Source organism: Neocloeon triangulifer, unplaced genomic scaffold (genome assembly GCF_031216515.1).
Source record: "Neocloeon triangulifer isolate White Clay Creek 2 clone unplaced genomic scaffold, ASM3121651v1 ptg000022l, whole genome shotgun sequence".
Classification (NCBI taxonomy): domain Eukaryota; kingdom Metazoa; phylum Arthropoda; class Insecta; order Ephemeroptera; family Baetidae; genus Neocloeon; species Neocloeon triangulifer.
The window spans coordinates 1,632,433-1,655,822 of record NW_026775562.1 but is presented as its reverse complement, the minus strand read 5'-3'; the positions used below and the strand labels follow the sequence as shown (position 1 = coordinate 1,655,822).

Here is a 23,390-nt window from a genome sequence, read left to right as displayed (position 1 = left end):
AATCAATTAAAGTTTTTCATTTTGATAATTAGTTTTTAGGGCTTGCTTTCGACGGAAATTGTGGCCAATTTTAATTTCCAGGTATATTTAACTTTTAGCAATAATTTACACAGATTATTGCAAAATATAATTAAATCCCTTTTGGGCTATACATTTAATTAAATTGAGAATAATGACTATACATCCATTCATGGAGAGAGTAAGTAATTTTCCGCAATTAATCACTCTCCATACTTGTACTTTTTAGAGTTTTTATGTCAAGCCGCCAAATAAATGCGAGATTTTTAGACTTCCTGAATCGTATTGCACAAAAGCAGGTTCCAATCTTACGCAACCAAGTTATGCAAAGTACTTCACTTTAAACCAACCTTTGTGGGGACCGTTCGGTAGCGCCACTTTTCCCCGCGGTCAGGTTGGGAACGTGACTGAAGTTCACGAAGGTGCCGCCGAGTGGCTCCACTTGTGCCTTTCTGCACTTGGGCTCACCCTGAGAGGCTCACCTTGCAAAACGAGCTGCGAACTTCCTTTCAAAAGGAAAAGACCTTAGCTTGAAAAACCCTACCTACACACACTGTAGAATGTTGCAATTTGTGATTTGAATCGCAATGGGAAGTTGAACGATTCACCATCTAGGATTGTTTTGTTCTTTATTTAATTGAATTCTATAATATTTCAGATTAATGACTTTGAGATTTCCTTTCGTACATAATATAAAATTTATTTGAATTATACACACAGTTTTGAGCAAAGGATTCAAAGTAAAGGAAAGCAAATTTAAATTAATTTTGGTCTGACTAATTTTTATTAAATTTTTCTTTCAGCAATCAATAATTGTTGGACTGAGATTATTTAATTTCCTATTTGATGCAAAAAATTGCATTTGGATTAAGTCGGTGTAGTAATTTATGACGTTGATGGCCCACTTTAAGTCGCACACACTGACATTCCCGTTTTTATGCTAGGATTAGATTAGTGTCCAATTAGTCCTCACACTCGGCCATTATTTCCCTCGACGATTGCGTGCCCCTCGTAATTGGATTACCACGCGACTGCCGATTGTGAGTGACCACCAAGAAGGCGCGACTTTCTCTATTACACACTCAAATAAATATACTCGCGCTCTTCTCCGCGCCTCGTGTATAATATGCGACGCGCGTTTCATTCTGATCGCACACCAATACAAACACAAATATTACATACCGCGCTCAATGTTTGATAGATCGAGTCTGTGGAAACAATAGAGGCACTGGGGAGATTCTGGCTGGCGTGTCCTACTAAATTGCTTAGATTTTTGTAATTCAAAAAAATAAAAATATTTTTAAATTTGTGATGATCAATTTTTTGTATAGCCAAGAACACAATTTGGTCCAAAATTTTTTTTCTAAAATGTATTGAATTTGTTTATTTTTGTTCAATCGTTACAGGGACAAATGTTTCACTAAATAAACTGTACCAAAATAAAAAAAGAAGCACTGAAGATTATTGAAAATTCTCCTCCTGTAAATTTGTTAAAATTTCAATTTTTTTTTTTTAAATAGTGGGATAAAAGTTTTATTTAACTAAAATCACCATCAAAGTAATACCCAATTACATGAAAAAAGAATTATTAGGTTTAATAAAATAAATAAAAAAAAATTATGAAAATATATTATAATTAAAAAATTATTCCTTTTTACAAGTTATTTAAAATTATCAATTTTTGCTCTCAATTTTAACATTTCTATCCAATTTTGAAATAATATTGCTTAATTAATGCAAATTTTTCTTTTTAAATAATTTTTTCCATTACTTATTTCTTCAAAATTAATTGCTGATGGTTTTTATTAGCAGGGTCTGCCGCCCAAAACTCATGCGGCCATGTATAATGAAACGTTGCGCGTTCACGCTGAGTGCATGGTGTGGATAGGAACGCAATTAATTAACATTTCCATTGTTACTCCATCGGGAGCACGAGGCGCGACTCGGCGTGAATTTTAATTCGCCGGCGCATAGCAACATGCTGCGCGCGAGAGTAAAAACGAATCGCGTAATTTGAGGAGCAGCTGGTGCGCCCCTGCCAAAGGTGAATGATTCACTTTTATCCTCACGCGTGTATTGTTCTAGACGCGCGCTCTTGTAAATTAGGTCGAAATCTGTGCCAAAGCAGCGTCTCGCATTTCGCTTTTTTCTGGGTCTCACTTTCGTAATTAAAATCAGACGCGACTCGGCTTGAATCGAAATGAGTAAAGAACATTAGATAATAAAAATTTTATGTACATACTTGGAATATGTCTTGAGTAGAAGAAAAGTAGTCTGCGGCCTTGGTATAATTTGGAACATCTCCAGCTCATTTGAAAATCATTTAGCGCATTATCGGTGGCACAAATAAATAGGTTTTGAAACCGTCGCATAAGCAAGTGGATAAATATTTGCGCTCGTCTTAACATTGTAAGTAGGCAATTTCAATGCAAGAGACTAGCCAATGTCAGCAGCAATAGTTATTAGAGATGTTGATCTTGATTAAAAGAGAAGAGCGCCATGCGAAATTCAAGTTCAATTATTTCATACATATTCAATGCGATCAAATTAATGAAAAAACTGCAACTATAATTTTTTGAACTCGGGATTCTTTTTTAAAATTCTGAATTAGTTAAATTTTAATGTGACTCTGGAAACCTTGTTTTATTGCTTCCTTTTAAGAAAGAAAAAACATGCCTTCTAAAAGATTGGATTAGTGTTAAAATTTGACGGAAAAAAATTTCATTTGTGTGACAAACTCTATTTATTAAATAGTTTTATATTAAAAAATAATGATTAACAATTTTGTTATTGTTAATTTATTTATAAATACTATTAATTTTTAATTATTTTACATTTAAAAATAAATAATTTTAGCAATCTTTTTAAATTTGCAACTTTTTTAATTAATGTATGTATAAAATTAAATTTTGACTTACTAAGGAAGTTCCTTTATTTAATAATATTTCATTTTTTTACATATACTTGTGCCAAGCATTTTTCTTTAGAAGTCAAAGTTGACATTATTTTTAATCTTATATTTTATGCTTTTAAATACTTTAATTTATTGCTTCCATTTAAAATACATTTTTTTTGCCATAAAAAATCAAAAGAAATTTGCCAATCGTTGAATTTAAAATTTTCTCTTAACTAATTAATTTGTATTTTTTGTATAAAAACTGTTTTGAAGCGCTTGTTTGTCCAGCTAGACATGCACCTCTATAGCATAATTATCTGGTTTTATTGCTTCCTGAATTTGCCAAGGTTGTCTTAATTCATCAAGAGAATCGCAAGTCTTGAGCAAGAACAGCAAATCATTGCGATGTACAAGAATCAATATTTATTCAAAGCGGATCAGAGGAAATTTCTGATAAGTGACGAAGTGCAAGTATTGCAAGGAGTCGTTTCCTCTTTCCACTTTATTTGCACCTGAATGGCATGTTGTCTGAGTGACCTAGTAGTGAAAACCCAGTGACCTAGAATCGCCGGAGAAAAATTCAGGGGAAATTTTTACTTCCTTATGTAACCGAGCCGATTGGCTGTTTTTAAGCATCCAACGCGTGTTGTTTGTAATTGACGAAAGAAAAGGTAGGGAGTGTGTGCGCCGCATTACTCACCGGTGGCTGCAGCGCCATCACTTTCACTCCGCGACTATAACAGCCGCCGCAAATAATCAATTCTGCAATCGCATTGTTAATGAGAGAATTATTGCCGGCGTTGAAGTCTCCGAAAATTATTAATTTTATTTTTACTCTCCGAAAATAAAATTCTTAATTCTTTCTCAATTTGAGGGTCTGGCTGGTTAGAGGTGCGTTTCTAATTAATTGGACCTTCCTCTCTGCTTCAATGCTTGTCTACTTTGGTTTGTTGAAATTATTATAATATTTGGTTAGATGTGCTTTTTGACAAGGGTCCGTCTGTATATTCGATCATTATTGGGAAGCATCCTCAGGCATTGGTGATCCTTGAGTGGCGACTTTTTACTTATGTTACTCACCGATGGCGACATTGACCCATTTAGCGAAAGTCTTTTTCACTCTCGCGCGCGCCGACAGCGGTGCGTGCGAGCATGTGTGTGTGTTTATCGCGACCGTATAGAAATGAATCGAGTGTTATATAAACGACAAATAGTTACAGAGAAAAGAGCCGGTGTGCGAGAAAGAAATCGTTTTGAAATAGCACTTAATCGATATATTCATATTTAATTGATATAATCAGAGTCGGAAAGCAGAGACGAAAGGGCAAAGGTTGAAAATGAAAGATCGCATTTCACTTTTTGCTTCTAATAAATACAGTCAATTAAAAAACCTAACGTTTGGCATATTTCATGGGTCTTTCCTACCAAACAATTTAAAAAATTATTACAAATTTAGTGATAAAAACTCATTTTAAAATTGTATTAATTTTTATGGGATGTTTTTCATTGAAATTTAAAATTTCTGTCATTCAGGGGATCTTCAAAGGGTTTTATTGAAATTTTGAATCAATTTTACTTTTAAATTTTTTGTTTTAATGGTTATTTTAAATATTACAAAATCTGAACAAACATTTGATTTAAATTTTGCTAAAAGAGGCTTTTGGATCATTATTTTAACAGACTTAAGAAAAAATTGGAATATTCCAGGTAATAAAATAAATAAATTATTTTTATAAAATCTACCAAACTTAGAAAAATATTTAGCATAATAGTTAAACCTCCTTAAAAATGATTAAACTATTCAATAAATATCTAGTTATGTAGGATTTTAACATAATTTAAAGATAAAAAAAAAGCGGAGATAAAAAACCTGGTTTTCTCGCAGTGTTAATTTTTTTGTCTTATTTGCAAGAACTTATCAGAGCGATTAAATTTCCCAGTTTACTTGGCATTTCTGTAATTTTTAGGTAAAAAAGATGTCACTGAAGAATCCTCGTCAAGTTTTTAAGGTACAAGTTTTTAGGGTTACTTTCAGTTATTTTATTTGCATTAATTTTTGCTATAAAAGCACCATTATAAAAACAACAACGTAATTTAAAATTGTAAAGCTCTTAAACATATAATATATATTGCTTCCCCATTCCCAACTAGTTCTAATCAAGTAAATTTCTAATCAAACACTGATTCTGATCTTTTGGCGGTCGTGCAGAGATTAACATTAGAGTCAAAGTTGACGAGAGAAAACGCCTTTCGAACCCCTGCATGAGCACGAAATTCCAAACCCTTTCTTTCCGCCTTGTACAAGTTTTCTAACTCGTCTATACAGTTTCGCAATCAAAATCTAAGGATCCCGCGTGACAACAAACAAGTTTTTTTTTGCTGCTGTAGATCAAAACGCCAACTATAAAAAAAAAAGAAAAAAATGATCGATTCCGACAAACGGCGCAAACTACATAAGACGGCTGGGAAGACGTTAAAACTGGCGGTGGCACATTCATACTTAAGAGTGTGTAAGAGAGTGAAAGTTTTCGTCTCTCGATCTACTTTCGAGCTAGCGCAGGCGGCGATTCGACATTATTATTTGTAAACGGATAAAACCATTGATTCAGAACCGCGCGAGCCGAACGACGCGCAAAAATATCTAACGTTTTTTCGCCGGAATCGCGAGGCGGCGAAATGAAAAGGAGGAGAACGCGCGGAGAGAGCCTTTCTCTCTCGCGAGATCGCCCCGAAATGTTATGCAACTCACCACAGACCGGCCACTCCAGGTCTCGCCTTTTTCAGACTCGCTTTGTTGCTCAAAAGCGACAGACACGGCTTGCCTTTCCGCGCTTAATGAAGCGATTATTTAACCCGAGTTAGTCCAAAATGTTAACTGGGACTGCCTCATTATGGCCAATAACGCCTGATATTTTGCTAAAAAAAATTAATTCTTATTAATAAGCAATTTGTTTCTTTTTGCTAGGTAAATATAATTCAAATTAATCTAAAAATTAGAAGAAAAAATTAAAATTAAGCAACTCTCTATTTAAAATAACTAATTTTATAATTTTTAGGAAGTTTTACTTTTAGTGATTTTTTACAAAATTTTTATAATTTTTTAATATATTTTTTTTTATTTTTAATTTAATTAATTTTTTTTATAATCATACTTCAACCGTTGATTGAAATTTATTGGTATTTATTTTTCAAGTTAAGAGTTCATTTTGAGTCTATTAATTTTTAATCTAGGTGCCTCAACATAAATTATTAAAAAAATTTACCCCTGAAATTTCTTTGCCATCTGGCCCATCTCTTTTAAACAGTTTAATTTTATATTATTTGTTTCATATAATGTAAACCTATTGATCATTAATTCAAATAATAGCTATAAAATTCTGAAAGAATTATTTGCCGAAATCTGTCGATAAGTTTTTCTAAACTAAGGCATATATTTGATTCAGAACTATAAATTTTCTTTTATATAAACGTTTTTTTTTTTATTCAATTTGATGAAATTTAAATTAAACTGGAAAAGAGTTTCATCAAGTACATTTATTGAAATCTAAATTAAAAACAATTGATGTATTATCATGGTGTTTGTTAATAAAAATTACGAAAATTCCTTATATTAAACATTGGGAGAAAAATATAATTCCCTTTTTTGTCAAACTTTTAATTTATGGACAAAAAGGCCCAACCCCGAGCGAAAATTGAAATATCTAAATATGGAATAAGAGAGCTTGGAATATGGAGGCTTTTGAGCTTATCAAGGTCTTCCACCGCCTTCTGGTTATGCAAAAGAGAAATTCCTGTAAAAATACCATGTAAATGATCACCGACGAAAAGGAGCAAAGAGGGTACAGAGGTGTACGTGCGTCAACCAAAATGAACCGGCCGTACTTGATCTAAAATAAATTATTCATTGGACTTGTTGTGAAATAATTTGTGCACCACTTGCAAGACCACATAATTTCCATGGGGGATTAAAAAGGAATTAATCGAAAGCCCAAGGTTGATATATTTTCGTCGTGGTAAAAACAAGATCAAAAGAGGTGGCCCGAGTGCGTTTCATAATTGCTGCAGGGTTTTACAAAAGCGGATTTAGGTGTTGCAGTCGTTGATGGAAATCTTCACGCTGACTCAATTTCAGATCGTTGACTTCCTGCTTTTTAAATATATTGTAATCATCTTAAAATAATTACTTTACTAATTTTTATTAATTAAAAAACATTTTATTAGAATCATTTTTGGCCAATTATAGATAAATTAAATTGTTGGTGCAGAAAAGTTGTTATGTTTTATATTAATTTTTATTAAATTTCGCACCATTTTCCTCTATTTTTCGCTATTTTTTATATAATAGATTATGTAATTAACCGAATAAAAGAAATTTATTGATTTTTTGCCCAATGATCTATCCGCGAGCTGACGCATTTAATCCAACGTCCTTGACTAAACCAGTGCTCCTTCCGCGTTCGTTTTTTTTTCTCACCAGCAGTGTTGATGTTGAGAGCATAAATCAGGTAAAAAGGAAACAGAAACAGAGCGTGCATTCCAAACATGCGCAACATCACCGCAAATAGTTAGCAATTTGTGGGTTCAAAACACGGAAATATTTGTAGTAATTCTTTGGTAATTTTTTAGGAAGTTTTATTATTTTTTTATTCTTCGCAAATCAAGTAAAAGGGAAAAAATTGTAATCTTTACCACATTATAAAAAAAAGAGACAAAACCAGAGTTAAACTTTTGGCTTCGTTTGCCGAAAAATGCTAAGTTTGTTTATTTTAGTTCATTTTTCATAAGCATTTTTAAGTTATGAAAAAATTGCCTGTAAATTCTGACTAATGACCACTGATGACGATAATAAAAAGCTGCATAAATATTAAAATGATTTGTTGGTGAATCAAGGTTTCTCTATGTAGTGACGCAGCTGCGGAAGGCATTACTGAGAATACCGTGTACAACAATTATCTTCAGTTGTTAGAAAAAAAACGCGTTGTGATTCAACTCTCTCACACAAGCGATTCAATCAACAGGTGGAAGGTCACATGATCGATTCTTACTTACACAGAACGAACTGGATAATATTATTTTTCTGACTTTCTGTGTAGCAAGTTGCAATCATGCAAGGAAAGTAAAAAAAAACAATTTGTGCGGTTTAGGGATTAAATTTTTATTAAAATTGTTCAAATCTGGTCATGTTATTGGGTCATAGCAAAATAGATTTTTATCAGAAAGGGTTTGATAACAAAAATGTCAAAAATATTCGAAAAATAATAAGTAGTAGCCACATTAATTTCACCCTTGATTTTCAAGGATTCTTTTGATTTCACTGGTAATAAGTTCTCTCAATTCATTCTCGTTCATTATTGTTTCAATAGCATTTCCTTGGAATAGCGTAATAAGTCCAAAATTAATGTTTAATGTTTCTTTGATGCCGTTTACATGATCTGAAAATAATCAGATTTACGCTCAGTTTTAAGCAGAAATGAGCATAAATTGTTTACCTTTAGTAACTGCTTTAATGTCGCAGTCTTCAGCAATGACCACTTCGGTGAACAAAATCAGACCCACAATAAAAGTGCACAGAATGAAACTGGAAGGAGTGGTATTAGATTGGATTTTAGTCATTGTGATTTTGTTTTGGACTTACTTGCGTCGGAAGTTCATGATGGAAGATCAAAAACTGAATGATGCAGCTTCAAGCAATGCACTCTTTTATATGCTGCTATTTTCAATGTTTACAAATTGTGGAACATTGAAGGAGTCACGTCTTACAGATTAATTGGTGATTATAGAATGAGTTAATTTCAGCATCTGTGTTTTGGCTCGCTTATCATTAGCCAGAATTCAAACAAGCAAAGAAGTTGAGCGTAAAGATGTGTTGAATTAGTATTTTATTTTTCAGTATTTAATATAAAAATAAAATACAGTTTTTACAAATAAGTCAAACCGAGTGTGGTTTGTATTATTTTTTTAACTGCTGTGCTTTGCATCGTTTCAAATTTATTTTCTTGTTATATGATTAAGTTTCAATTATTTACTCTAGTTATTTAAGAAGTCGTTGAATTCTTTGTGGCCTGAATGAATATTTTCAATGTTATCACAGTTAAAGGGAATGGAAATTTTCAGTTAATTATCACAAAATTAAAACACTTAACTCTTTTAGTTCTCAAACACGACAATGATTATTTTTATCACTCTTTCTAAAAAAACTGTCCGGAAAAGTTATTTAAATCAAAAAGAATTGCACAAATTAAAAAAAAAAAACTTTAAATATCTAAGCAAAGATCAAGATCTCGACTGCAAATCTTTGGTTTTCTGAAATTCACAGTGATCGAATGAAACATTTGTTTGTTTGTTTGTTGAGAACGATTGACAAAATTTATTTCGCTTCCTTCGTTTGCAGAATTGGCAATCAGGGAGGGGATTTGCCTGCAGAAAATTGCACTAGGATGCACTCTCGAAGCTCTTCTCAGTGGAAAGTCGTTTCGAACCGAGTGTCGCATAATTCGCACGCACGCAGTTGCTCAATTAACGTTGACAAACCGCGTGTGTGGTGCAGCTCCAGGCGCAAAAACTCACGCAATTTGCAACACGTGGCGCTGCATTGTTTTTGCCTAACAGTCGAGTAATTTCGTATTAGACACCGACGTGCGTGAGCTTGCAAATGATCTGCTTGCATCCGGTTAGAGAAAAAATAGCTCCAAAAATTTAGTAAATAGATGAAGAGCAAATTTAACATAATTAATTTTATAAATTTAATTTTTTTTTATGAAAAATTTACTTCAATACAAAAATATTCATAATAATTTTAGCGAAATTCTTTGTTGCTAACAATTTATTAATTAATTTCAAATCTTTCAATAAGTGATTGGATTAAAATTTGAAATCATTGATTCATTCACCACTTTCTGAGGTGCTTTGTGAGAAAAATAACAATTGGAAGCAGCAGTGAAAGGCTCTCGTCCAGGAAATCGGAGGATGAGAAAAATTAAGTACGCGGCAGACTCCCGGCGCGAACACGCCAGTAGATTTTATATACTTTGTACACAAAGAATTTTGCAGCATAATAAATCTCCCGGAGTTTGTCATTCTTATTACACGGAAGGCTCTTCTCTAACTGACCTTTGTCATTAGACGAGTGCTTTCCTCTCTTTCTATAATAACTCTTACAAATTGAATTTTCAAAATTTACACTGTCACTTTTGCAATATATTGATGTTTAAAACGTTGCAAGTTAATTTTGATCCAAACTGGAACACGAGTTGATGAGAATTGATGCAAATTGCCTCACTTAAAATAATTGTTGTTGTTCGGATCTGGTGCAACAAGAAAGAGAAACTGCAGCAAGCCACTGAAAATTATTTAGTAATTATTCCTCCATCTATGTAGTTCTAATGATAATTAAAATGTGATTAAAACAACTAATTAATTACATGTAAAATATTAATAAATAATAATAGTTGATTGTAGGAAAAACCTTTTTTCTTTACTCATAAATTTTTTTAATTTTTTATCGATTGATTTAAAATAAATATTTAAATTAAAGAATATTTAAAAATTTATAATATGCTAAAGACTTTTTTCTTCTAGAAATTGTGCTTTCTGTCTAAAAGAATTATTTTCATAAACATTTTTATTTTCCACGAAACTTCTATTGACAATATTTTTGGAAATCAAGAAAATAAGTTAGAATTTGAAAAATAAATTATGATAAAAATTTATTTTGAACAGAAATATCTTGAAAATAGATCTGCTTTTAAATAGATGGTCACCGAGGGCACTGCTACAGGAAATGTCCTTGCTTTTGCTTAATAGCAAAACAAGAACGCCGAGCTGCTGCTACTCCTTTGCACGCAAATGGCGCGTTTCAAAGTCCCTTCCCTGCAGACTATATGGAGGAGTTCAACTTGTGCGATGCAACGATTAATTATAATAAAAGCGCTCTTCCTTCCTCTCGCTGGCTCCGGCCGCAGGTCTGACCCTGACGAGATGCAACTGGCGACAAGGTGCACGGCTCATAGATAAATATCGCCTTGAACATCAGAATGACACTCATCTGCATAGTCTCTTATTGTCGAGAGAACTCAAATCTTCTTTCCACTTGCGCAACTCGAAAAAAAGGACGGTTCACCGTTGCTCAATGGGAATTTCCATAAGTAGTGTCACCACAATAGATATAAAGTGTTAAAATTACATAATTTGAGACTTCAATAATTTCTAATTTTAAATCGATAAAGTGCACGATTTTTTATTCATTTCAATTTATTTCTTTGCTTTTTTTAAATTTTTATTTTTGATGGACTTTGAGTCAAGTTTGTTGAAAAAAATTATAAACAAGCTCCGAGTTTAGCTTTTAATAATAAAATTAAATATTTATTTGTCTGTTTAATTTGTCCCTTATTTGCGCTTACAAAAAGAACAACATCAATTGCTTCAGCGTGGCAAAATTATTAGTACTTAAATCAATGATTATTTAAAGAGAAATTAAAAAGTAATCCTTTAAATTAGAGTTAATTTTGCTCTTATATAAAAGCTTATTTAGAATAGAGACAAATTAACATAAAAAAAATCGAAGTTTTAGTTTTTCAAAAAGTACGAGACTTAAACACTAAAAAAGTTTTGTTGTTTTTAAGCGCACAAATGCCATTTTATAAAATTGTTACTAAAATTTAAAATAAGCAAAATTAATAATTTTCTTTAAAAGGTCAGATTCTTGACCTGACCCCCCCCCCCCACCACAAATCAATAAAAAACGATTTCAGGTAAATAAAATTTAAAGAACGAAAAGTAATAAGACCTAATTATTCCATTCTCGTAATCACTTATATAAAATTAGAAGGAATTGATAATTATTTATTGAGATTGAATACGGTTTCTAGGAACTGTTATAGTTTTGTTTGCCTCTCCTTATATTCCTTCAAGTGTCAATTGGTCATTTCAAAAGCTGACTTGACAAAAACATTTTCCATTGTTTTCCTCGCATGGCAATGCCCAAACGCACTTTCTGAAGATGTCCCTCCCGCGAAGAGAGACGCAAAACATACTCATATACTTACCAAGGCTGGCCAGCATTTCCAAATTGCGCCACTGAGAGTTTCTTTCTCGCTTTATTTGCCGCTCATTGTTTTCGGGCCCGCGAGATGTTTTCGTGCGTTTCATTACCGAGGCGACACTTGGCCGTGAACTTTGCTGAATAATTCGACAATAGCTGCTCGAAAGTTGCCCCATCATCGATTTTTCGCCTCGGGCGTTGTTCGATCAATTTTCGTCCGATTCCATCAGAACGTAAGTGCTTGTAAAATAATATAATTTTCGATCGCAATTGCGAGATGTGCACAGCAGCCTTCAGGCTTTCTGATTTTCCCCAAGTCGGTAATTTCCAGCAGAGTGTGAATCATAATCGACCAGAATTTTCAACATCACGACGTCGTGAAAAACATGATGTTGTGTTTGAATTAATAGCTTTTAACCAAAGGAGGGAATTCCTTAGAAAAAAAAACAATTGAACCTTCAGCCCACGCAAACCACATAGGATATGAAATACTTTTAATGTAGATCAATTTACTTGACTTTGAAAGAAATCAAATATATTATGAAGTAATTTGTTTTAACACCGAATTCTCTTTTATTAATCAATTTAAAAGTTTGCAATTGAAATTATTTTTACAAATTGGTAAAAGTTAGAAATTAACGACGAATAAAATTAATAATATGGAAAAGTAAATTGGAAGTGTGATTTGAAACAGAATTTCAATATGCGACGCAGAAATGAAAAATAAACAATTTCTGCCGTTACTTTTTATATTAACTATTTCCTAATCAATTGTTATTTTATTTTTTATTACTAGTCTCAGGAAATGATGAATATATTCAGAGATGTAATGACATTTTTGTAATATATTCATGTTGATTTACATGACATGCGCCGAAATTAGGGTATGCGCTTGTCTCGTGCTCTCACGGTGCTTGATAAGTTTAATTAAAAGCAGCCCAGTTTATCGCTGCATGAAGAACGGTTGTCTGAACGTGTCGTTTGCTTTTTTGCATACTCTTGGGCAGCAAAGAAAGATAATCTGAAACAAATGATCAGAATGTTAGTGTAAAATTTTTCAAACAGAGTAAATCGAAAATGGAAGATATTGGGGGGAATAAATTGTAATTTCTCGCTTATCTCACAATTCCTGCGTTTGGATCCTGAATTAAAATTTCCATTTTTTTCTGTACTTTAAAAAAACAAGTTTGAGATTTTATCTTTAATTTCTGGCATATTTTAACACTTTTAAATTTTTAATTAAATTTTCCCATTTTTTCTGCTAGACTATAGGTCAGACAAAATTTATAAAATCTGAGCGTATAAAAATTTTTATTTTGTCTGGTAGAAATTGAATTTTGAAAAATGACTTTCGTGACCGGTGCAAATTACAAATTAATTAATATAATTAATCTTTATTTTTTCAAAGTTAAAAAATCGACTTTTCAGGGTGTATTTATGTGACAAACCGAATAATTTTGCTTGAAAATAAGAATTAAAAATTAAACCTTGCAAAACACAAATTAATTCGGCATTAATCACAACAAGATCCGCCAAGATAAATTACATACAAAAAAACTGTGAATCTCTCGGGGGCAGGTCTGGTGCAGGTGCACCGGCGTACCTACGGAAAAGCTTCAGGTTGATTTAGACGGTGGAACATTATTAGCTCACGGGACAGGTGGAAAGGGTAGAGCGGCGGGTCCGACGGAGTAGGGCGCCTCGCGCACAACAATCCGTCCGAGTCCGTAGTCTGTGAGCTGACCCAGTCAGTGAAGGAAATACGGCTGCGATAACATTGTTGTGCCCCGCGATGCTATAACAGTGCAAGTGACACTCCAGACCAACCCTTTCTCACCCTCCGAAAGTCGCAGCCCCCGAGAGGAAACTCCAAACAGCAAGATGAAAATTTAGTGAGTAGAAAAAGAGAGAGAAAAAAAACACGCAGCGCCGAGTTATGTAAAAATTCTCGGTTTGTGTTAGAAAGTGAAAGTGAATGAGATGCTGTGATGTAATACATAAGTGCCGTTTTTATATATGCAAGCGTACACAACTCGGTCGGCCACTCGGCCAGGCCATTTGTTATTTTTTTCCATTCCTCCGAAGCCTCAACTCTTATGCTATTTTTTCCGGTGGAAATTGCAGCGTTTTGAAAAGCGCTCTCTGTTAGTGGGTCAGCCGGCTGGCGTGTTGAAGAAGTTTTGTTTTCAAATGGTGAAAAGACGCAAGCGATGCGAGATCGCGCGTGCCCTTCAAATTATTAATTTTAAATGGCAACCATTAATAATAATGAAAAGGGTGGCGCATTTTTAGGCTTCACGTGTTGAGCAAAATATATAGTTTAAATTCATTCATTTCATTTATTCTAAATTAAACTTGATTACGGCAATAAAATCTCTTCTTTCTCTTGCTTTATATAATTAATAAAAATTAAAATTTTAAACTTAAACTTTCTATAGTAATTTGTTTTTATTAAAAAATTAACATGTATTTAGATTTTGAACTTAAATATTTACTCGAATAACTAAAAATGAAAAGAAATTTAAATTAACAAAATTGAAATGGCACCGAAAGTAATTCGATTTCAATTATTCTCTTTTTTCATTAATTAATTGGTTATTTTTCCAGTTATTTCAAGGAAATTTAAATTCATTCAAAATTGTTTGCTTTGAATAAAACGCTAAATTTTTGGACAAAACGGCACCACAAATTGCATCAATTTTGCAAAAACCATCTGCCATAGTGAGTATCGAATAGTCCAAAATTAGAAATTAATAATAAATAATGGAAATGTAGCATTAAAATTTTGATATCATATTCTTTTCTTTGTGTATTATTCATGGACCTAATAATTTAATCAATGGTATTATTTAAAAATGCATTATTCATTGTAAAACTTGTTCAAAATAATCCGAAATGTTTGAAGTTCTAAAATTCAAACATTATTTCGAATCTCCGTGCGCAATTTCTATTTACAATTATTGCAACCTTCGAGAATATTCTTTCAACAGAGACAATAATCGCCATATGTATTAAATATAAATATTAGCAATATTGACAATTGCAGAAAAATAAATTGTTATGATCGGTACAAAAAAATCAATTATCTACCCTCAGATTGCAACCGAAGTCAACAATTGATCAGATATTTATTTATAGAAAATATTTATTTTCATGTGTTATCTCAATTGTGCAAACAAGTATTTTTCTATAAAAAAAAAAGATCTGCAATGATCTGCATTATATTGACGTCGCACCACGTGACTGCCCGAGCTGATTCTTTTTTTTATTTCCTGCGCGCTGATTGCAGGAAAACTAACTTGCCTTTGGAGGTCATCTCCTCTTCAGATACTTGCGCTGCTAATCTGAAACTCGCTTGCTAATATTATGGATTTTTTTATTCTCGTGTGTAAACCAGTTGGCTTTTCTGCGTTACCGACGACCTTGCACCGCGCTCAATCAAAAAGTTATGCACGTGTATAATATTTCAGATTAAAAATTGAAGATAAATAAAATTAAAATTACATATTTTTTTGAAAACATTAATCAGATCTTTTAATTTCTTACTTTATTGCTAGTCCAATATATTGGGCACAAGTCGAGCAATTGATGTTTAATGAAGCTTCTTTCCTCTAATAGTTATTGAGCTACCAATTTTGTTTCTAATTGCAGAATAAAATGATTTGAGTTTTAATGAAAGAATTATTCTAAATTTTTATATTTATATTTTCTATTGAACAATGTAATGTGGAAGTAATACTGTCGACTATTGTCACGTAAAAATAATCAGACTTGGCTCCTGCGCTCCGCTCTTTGATCTTTTTATTTTTATTAGTAATTTTAATTCTTTTATGACACTGACTTTTTTTTATATTTTTGAGATTAGATGAGAAACAGGATTGCGAAGAAAGCGCATGCTTTTTTGAATAGGGTGATTATATTTTATTCAATTTTCATCCAATTTTTAGTTTTGCAATATATTTTGAGAGTTTCAAACGAGGATAATATCAATGGAAGTTCATGCGAAGAAATGTGAGAAAGCATCACTTACTGCCGAAACTTTTTGATTTCGTTGCTTATAAATGTTTTATATTGGAAGCCTGCAATTGATTCTTGAACTTTGAAATCTATTCTACTCTTGAATTCTTCAAAATCCTTTTTTAGCGCATCTACTAGGTTTGACGAAAATGCTGTAAGTAATTAAGATGTTTTAAGATAAGTAGCTTTACATAAATGCACTTAAATTACTTTGAAAACGTTCGTCTGGTTTGCATTCATCAGCTCTGATCTCTTCAGTGAACAGAACCAAACTCACGATAACAGCGCACAATATGAAACTAAAAATAGTGGTTTAAGATCAGCATTAGTTATTATAAATTAGTGTTTTGGACTTACTTGCGTTGGAAGTTCATGATGGAAGATCAAAAACTGAGTGATGCAGCTTAGACAAAATGCTCTTTTATATGTTGCTATTTTGAATGTTTGCAAAGTGGAAAATTTAAGCAGGCACGACTTGCAGATTAATTGATGATTATATGGAGTGTGTTAAATTTAGCGTCTGTGTTTTGGCTCACTTATCATCAAAACAAGCGAAGACGTTGCACGTGAAGATATAAAATCGTAGTTTTGAATTTTCAAGCTAAAATTTGAATACAAAAATTGCAACAACAAATACAAGCATTTTCAATTTTATTCTTAATTTTCCTAATTTATTTTTTAATTTTAAATCGATATGCCTTAATTTCAAATTGAGTCACTGGTTGAAAGATATTTTCATTTAAAACATTCTGAATTAATAAATTAGGTTATGAACTAGATCCAAATTTTTTTTCCATTTTAAATGACTCAAGAAATTGAATCATATTATGTACAAAATCTTGAAAATTGATTTCACAATTATGCTTGCAATTAAGTTTATTGGATTTACCAGAAGGCAATCACTGTCCAAATTGTGATACATCATCAAATAGTTGCCAATCGTGTTAACTGATGTGTCGAAAAGGCAATTAGAGATTCATCAATATAATGAACGTACTAAAATTTAAAGGAGGAAAGATAGAAATTTTTTAGTTGCAATTATTAGTTTTTATTTAGTTTTTTACAAAAACATACTTGTCAAGAGCGCGTGCGCAAAATTTTTGAGCGAATGAGCGCGAGCGCAGAGCGCAAATAATGGCGTGAGCGCGGCGCTCAATTGCGCTCATTTTGCGCTTAACGATTATTTATTATAAATTAAACAAATTTTGATGTAAAATTTAAGACATTTTCAACAAATTGTGTAAATTTAACAAAATTATTTATTTTTTCTCAATAAGCGATTTTCAGACTACACAATTACAGTGTAATTACAGTCTCAGATTTAATTTTTCTTCTTCTTAGGCTAGGCTCTTACTTATTATTGTCTTTTTTAATCAGTCCTATTCAATTTTATCCTTTAGTTAATATCATTCATTTGCCAAGTATTGCTGCAATACATTCATTTTTTAATGGACCAATATTTTCATTATATCAACAAGTCATTCTAAAAGTGTCAATATTACACTCAAAAAGCGGCAGGAGGAACAATGAGTGTGTTTTGCTGCTCCACTTGACACTCACCGCACAATAATATTAACGCTATTAACGTTTCCAAACTTTCAAAATACGTGGGTCACGTGTGCACTACAAATTTAATATCATCAACAAAAACAATTATTCAATCTTCAATCTATTCAAACCTATCCTTTTCAGTCTTGCTTCTTTCTCACGTCACAAAAATTTGTGCCGCAGTAATCAATATGAGGTAGAGTTAAAAAATTTTTGAAGGCCCAACTGTTTTCAAGGTTCAAAACGCAAAATTTATTTCATTTGACATGCTGTAGAAATTTGCAAAATCAGCAAAATTCTTGATTAAAAAAATAAATACACTCTTTGATGCTTTAAATTATTGACAAATGCAATTTCAGAGCCACAAGAAAACAAGAAAATGACAAAATTTATAAAGCGAAATCAACTTGGTTGCAGGACCAGAGCGGCTGTACGTAAAAGCAGTTGAAATATTTGGCTTCCCTTCTATAGATTTCGTATTCATTCAGTCAGTAGATTTAAATCCTTGGTTTATGTTTTTTAATTTTTTTTGTCGTTGCTAAAAATTGAGGAAATTTGCTCAAAAACTTTTTTATGTCGGTGCTATTTGAAATTAGAAAATTTAAACCATTCCTATAGTCATCGAATTTTATTGAGATTAAAATTGTCAAATTAAAAATTTGCAGAGCAAGCTCGTCAAATAAAGAATTTCAACAAGCAACCACAAGCAACAAAATATATAAAATTCCTTTTTTTACTTAAGATGACCAATTTATATTAAAAATTTATTTGTTCTCAAATGTTAAAAAAGTAAAGACGATATTTAGTTAGTTTTGCATTAATCCTTTTATTGATCTTGCATATAATTGAGAAAAGTTTTTCTAAAAATTCGTTGTCCTTTGTGTTGTCTGAGACGTGTAAGTGAGAAAGTTAATTATTTAAACTTTCCTGAATAGCAGCTTGCAATACTACTTGAATAACCGCATTGATATTCTGCAAATAATCAACCAACTCACTCGCATAAGTTTCAAAAGCCATTTTTATCTCTTGATTCACAGCAGCTAATTCTGTAAAGCGGAAAATATAATTGCGATTAAACATTTTGTATCATACTTGATAAAATCAGTTCAAACCTGTGGCGGCGGCCGCTGTTGCTTCATCGCAGAGCGCTTCGCTTATGGTGCAGTCCTGGCAATTTTTATGATACAATCTGCAAATCCCATTAGCATTAACGCTGTAGACGCACATCGAAATGAAGAGGCACAAAATGAAACCCACTCTGAAAATGAGATTTTGTTAGCATTAATTATTTAAATAATTTGTGGATAAATCACTTGGAGAGCTGCATGGTTGGTGCTCGTTTGGTTGAACCACCAGCGATGCTGCAGCTTTATATAATGCAAAAATGTTTAATCTGTTTGTAAAACAAAGCCACAGCTGTTTTTTATCTTTACATCCAGACTTATTTTTGTTTAAAATTACTGCTTGAAAATATTTTTTGATCTTCACAGATTTTATGACGAAATTACAAAAGATTAATTGAAGGCCAGCCATGATTATAAACAATTGTATCTGAAGCTTGCTTTCAAGCTAGGGAAAACAAAATTGAAAAATTGAAGAAAAATTGTTAGTTATGGTGATGAAAAAACACAAGTTTTGTGAAACTGCTGCCCTTCTTATGTGTAAAAAAATCATTAATTCAAAAATGCAATGAAGCCAAAGGAATGTATTTTGATTATAATTTTTTTATGTAAGATTAAACAGAATTTTGTGTTATTCTTGAAGATCAAATCCTAAAACAGTGCTTTACATAATAATGTTGAATATTTAAAAAAAAACTTCTGGCAATAAAAAAAACGGAATTCTATTGTCAGAATTATCTTTGAATCGATTTGTGCAATGCTGAATCTATAAAATTAAAAAAATTAAAAAATTAATAAATATTGTTTTCTTGATGAAAACGCTTCTTTCATCATCACATTGCAAATAAAATATTTTAATTTGGTAATTCTTGAAGAGATCCGAATTAGAAGTATAGACATTATACTGGGTCTTCTTTTAAATTTTTTTGAGTCTTCTATCGCGAGACAAGTTGAAAAACGGGCATTAAAATGTTTTTCTTAAGTAGTTCCCTGATGCGCAAACAAATCGGCGCAAATTGCAAAACCAGATTTTTCTATGGTAAATAAATGGCCCAAAATCAACAAATTCAAGTGTTACATTATTTTCCATGACTGTAAATTATTGTAATATTTTATTCATATATTTTATGCTTAAAATTTTCACCTTTCAAAAATCTTAGAGGGGTCAAACTAAACTCAGAATATGTTGTTTACAGAAGTCTGAGGTTGCCAAAGTCTCACACAATGATTTTTTTTTTTGTGAAATTTGCATACTGATATTTACATGAAAAAAAAAACAGAACGCAGTGCACTTCGTGTATGTGAATGTCGGACAAAATTTAAATAAAAAATATAATATACAACAATATTGTTATGGCTTTTTTGTGTGTAAAAAAATCAATATTTTTAAAAATACCAAAATAGTGCTTCAGCTCAAATTGAATTTAGATGAAACCGTTGATATTAGCTGTGAGCCGAATTCAAAAGAATAATCAGGCAAAAATTCTCTTCAAACGTAAATTTCCACAACCAGAACTTTAAAATTTAAAACCTTGCTAAAATATAGTAAAACAAAATTGGTTTTGTAAATTTTGACACTTTTTTTTATTAAGCAAATATAGAGGTGCGACTGATTTTTTATTTTTTAATTAATATGATGAAGATTCCTTGTTCATTTCACTCTCGCTGTTCACTTCAAATCTGAGACTTGACCTCGTCTGAAAAATTCATTATGATGCGAAGCCTGCAGCAACACCATCAGCAATACTCTCGTAAAAAGCATTTCCTTTTCTTACGAAGCTATCACCAAATGCTCTGTCAAGCTCTTCGAACTTATTCCTCCAAAATTGCTGCAAATCTTTAGCTCCTGTAAATTATGAACGTGACAGATATAATAACTTCAGCAAAATTGATCAACTCGGTTCATACCTTGCTCTAGTAATTCATTCAAGAATTTGCAATACTCTGTATTCGTATCATAGTTCTTGCACAACCTTTCTTTCAAATTTTCAGCCTTGGCATCGTAGACCTGCATCAGAACGAAAAGGCACAAAACAAAACCAAGTCTGGAAAAAAATTTGTTAACAAACGAATTTTGATTAATTTGTGGATTAATCACTTGGAGAGTTGCATGGCTGCGTCTGGTTGATCTACTTAATCCATTGCTCTATATATAGTTCAAATCTGGCGACGAGACAAAAATATTTATAATAACTGTTTGTTAAATAATGCACGTGTTTAATCTGCGTTAGATTAAAGTTTAGAATAATCGAATGTCAGTACTCTGGATTTATATTTAGACATCACAGTAAAAACGTGTCTGAATAAGAAAAAGAAATTTGTAAAACAATTAATGTTTTCATATGAACTAGCTTTGAAGTGGAATATTAGATTATGCAAATGTTGTTTTATTGAATATCCAAGAGCAAAGTAATTTAATTAATAAATTACTTTATTTATTAAAGTATTTTTGTTATTTGTACTTCTCAAATAACAATAATAAAAGCTTTAAAGAAATTGACACTCAAGGAGATGATCATGGAGTCTTGTTTTTAAATAAAATAAAAATAATTATAACGAGAAAAAGCCTGATCTCTTCACTGCCAAGAATAAAAGCACAATTTTTTTGGATTTTTTTTAAATGCTGTAATAGTCTATTTCCTTTTCACGAAATCATTCATCTTATTTCATATCTATTCGCTTCTTCCATCAAATGTGACTTTTAGAGTAAATAATGCATTTTTATTTTCACACCACTAAAAATAAATAATATTTTTCTAAAATTATGAAGCAGTTAGCTTTTTGAAGGATAGGAACAACAAGCTTTCTTCGTCTTTCAGACTCTATGCCACTGAAATATTCTGCCGTAAAATATTGGAAGGTCACCAGTGCTTTCGTGAGGTCTAAATAAACACGCCACACTCTAGCTCGATACTCTGTTTATCCTTCGGTCAAATTAGCGAGAATTCTCGAAGGAAAAAGCATTTTTAATTCACTTAGCGCGCTCGTGCCGAGGATAAATATTTTATTAAACTGCGGATTGCGTGGAATCGGATATTATGAAAGGAAGCGCCACTTTGTTGTTTCTCACGCAAATTTATTAAATATTTAAATGGGCTAAGCCGAATATCAGATACTTTTTTTTATCAAAATTGCACAACATTTTGATTAATTTATGAGTCGATGAAATTCTCTTCAATTAAGTTAAGAAAGTCACCGACAGACCTTATCAGTTTGCGGTTAAAAATTATCTTTATCTTATAATATTTCGGCTGCCGAGCTTAGAGGAAGTGCTGCGGCTGCATTTTAATTATTAATGGAGGGAACGTTCGCGCTTGTTTCACAATAAAGTTGTTTCGTCGGCGCAAAATACTTATTTGGAAAAGTGTAAAAAATGGGTGAACTGCCTCATCATTTCTCCTATCAACTAGCATTTGAATTACATTTTCTCAATCAATAAATTTCTTAAATTAAGTTTTAAATCGGAAAGACAGTTTTTTAGATAAAACAAGAAATTCTCGCGAACTAAAAAAATTGAAAATATAAAAATTCACCAACTAAACATTTTTTCACAGATTTCAAGAAAATTAATAATATGAAGGGATTGAATCGATCAATTCGAATATGGTATCAAAATTAAGTTAGCCAAATTATTTTGAATAAATAAAAAAGTCAATAACGGTAATTTGCTTTATTTTTAATTAGAAAAGTAGACAAATTTAAAGGCCATGAACATCAATATTTTGATAACAACAAATTTAAACACCTAAGCTTCAAACAAGAAGTTTATCGTAGGGTTTTTTTTCCGTTGAAATGAATTTTGACATTGAGGTTCAAATTCTTTGGCAATAAAGGGTCACTTTGCAAGATATTTCAATAAATTTTCAACACTTTCATGATAAAAAAAAAAAATCAGATCTTAAAGCTTGGTATTTTAATGATTGCATAGCTGAAATTAATATTGAAAAAAAAATCATTAAAGGTTTAAATTTTAAAGATCATAATTCTGGTTTTAGGAAGAAATTTAAACTTCCAAAAATTTTAAATACTCAGCAATTTTTTTTATCAAATCATTTTCCACTGATCCAATTTTCAAATCATTTTGTATTTTTTGTTGCAGCGAGGGCAACATGCCGGCGACGACGGAGCCTGACCTGGTGGCGACCGAGAACGGCGGCGCCAACCTCAGAATCGCAGAATTGCAGAATCGCAGCATGAGCAACGCGTGGAACCGGCGGCAGAACGCGGTGTGCGTGCGCCACGCGTTCAAGCACTACGGCTCCAACAAGAAACCCAACGTGGTCCTCAGCAACCTCAACATGACCGTGGCCAAGGGCACCATGTAAGTAGTTGTTCTTGCGCAAGGGTGCGAATATCGAAGAGAACGGCCTCGCGTGCACTTTTCGCCTCTGCCTAATTTTTTTATAGAAAAAAGGCGGCGCGACGCTGATCAGTTCAATGTCTTTGTGTCAGGGTGAATCAACCGCGCGCCTGATCAAATTTATATAATGCATTTTGGTTCTGATGCTGATCATTAATCATTCGACCCCAGCGAATAAGCACCTTGGATTTTTTTTAATAATTTTCTCTTAAGTCATAGAGAGATTTAATATTCACACATTATTATAAGAAATATAAAATAATATTTTTATATTGTTATCATTCCAAAATTTAAATTTACAGTTTTGTATAATTTTTAAATTTTTTTATTTATTACAATATTTTTCTTAATTAATTTATTTTGTAACTCATTTGTTTTATTAAAGATTTT

The 23,390-nt window shown here is 32.0% G+C and overlaps 1 protein-coding gene across 3 annotated transcripts in view; it reads left to right on the top strand.

The window, feature by feature from the left end:
• The window catches only part of LOC132204208 (ABC transporter G family member 20), a 39,736-nt gene that overhangs the window by 10,450 nt on the left and 5,896 nt on the right, over positions 1 to 23,390 (top strand). For 2 of the 3 annotated variants that reach the window (XM_059632561.1, XM_059632560.1), the window contains exon 2: positions 22,740 to 22,961. In XM_059632561.1, coding sequence (XP_059488544.1) covers positions 22,740 to 22,961 — 222 coding nt within the window. Of the gene's footprint in view, positions 1 to 13,676; positions 13,847 to 22,739; positions 22,962 to 23,390 lie in introns of those variants that run through there. The other variant, XM_059632563.1, reaches the window with a different exon arrangement.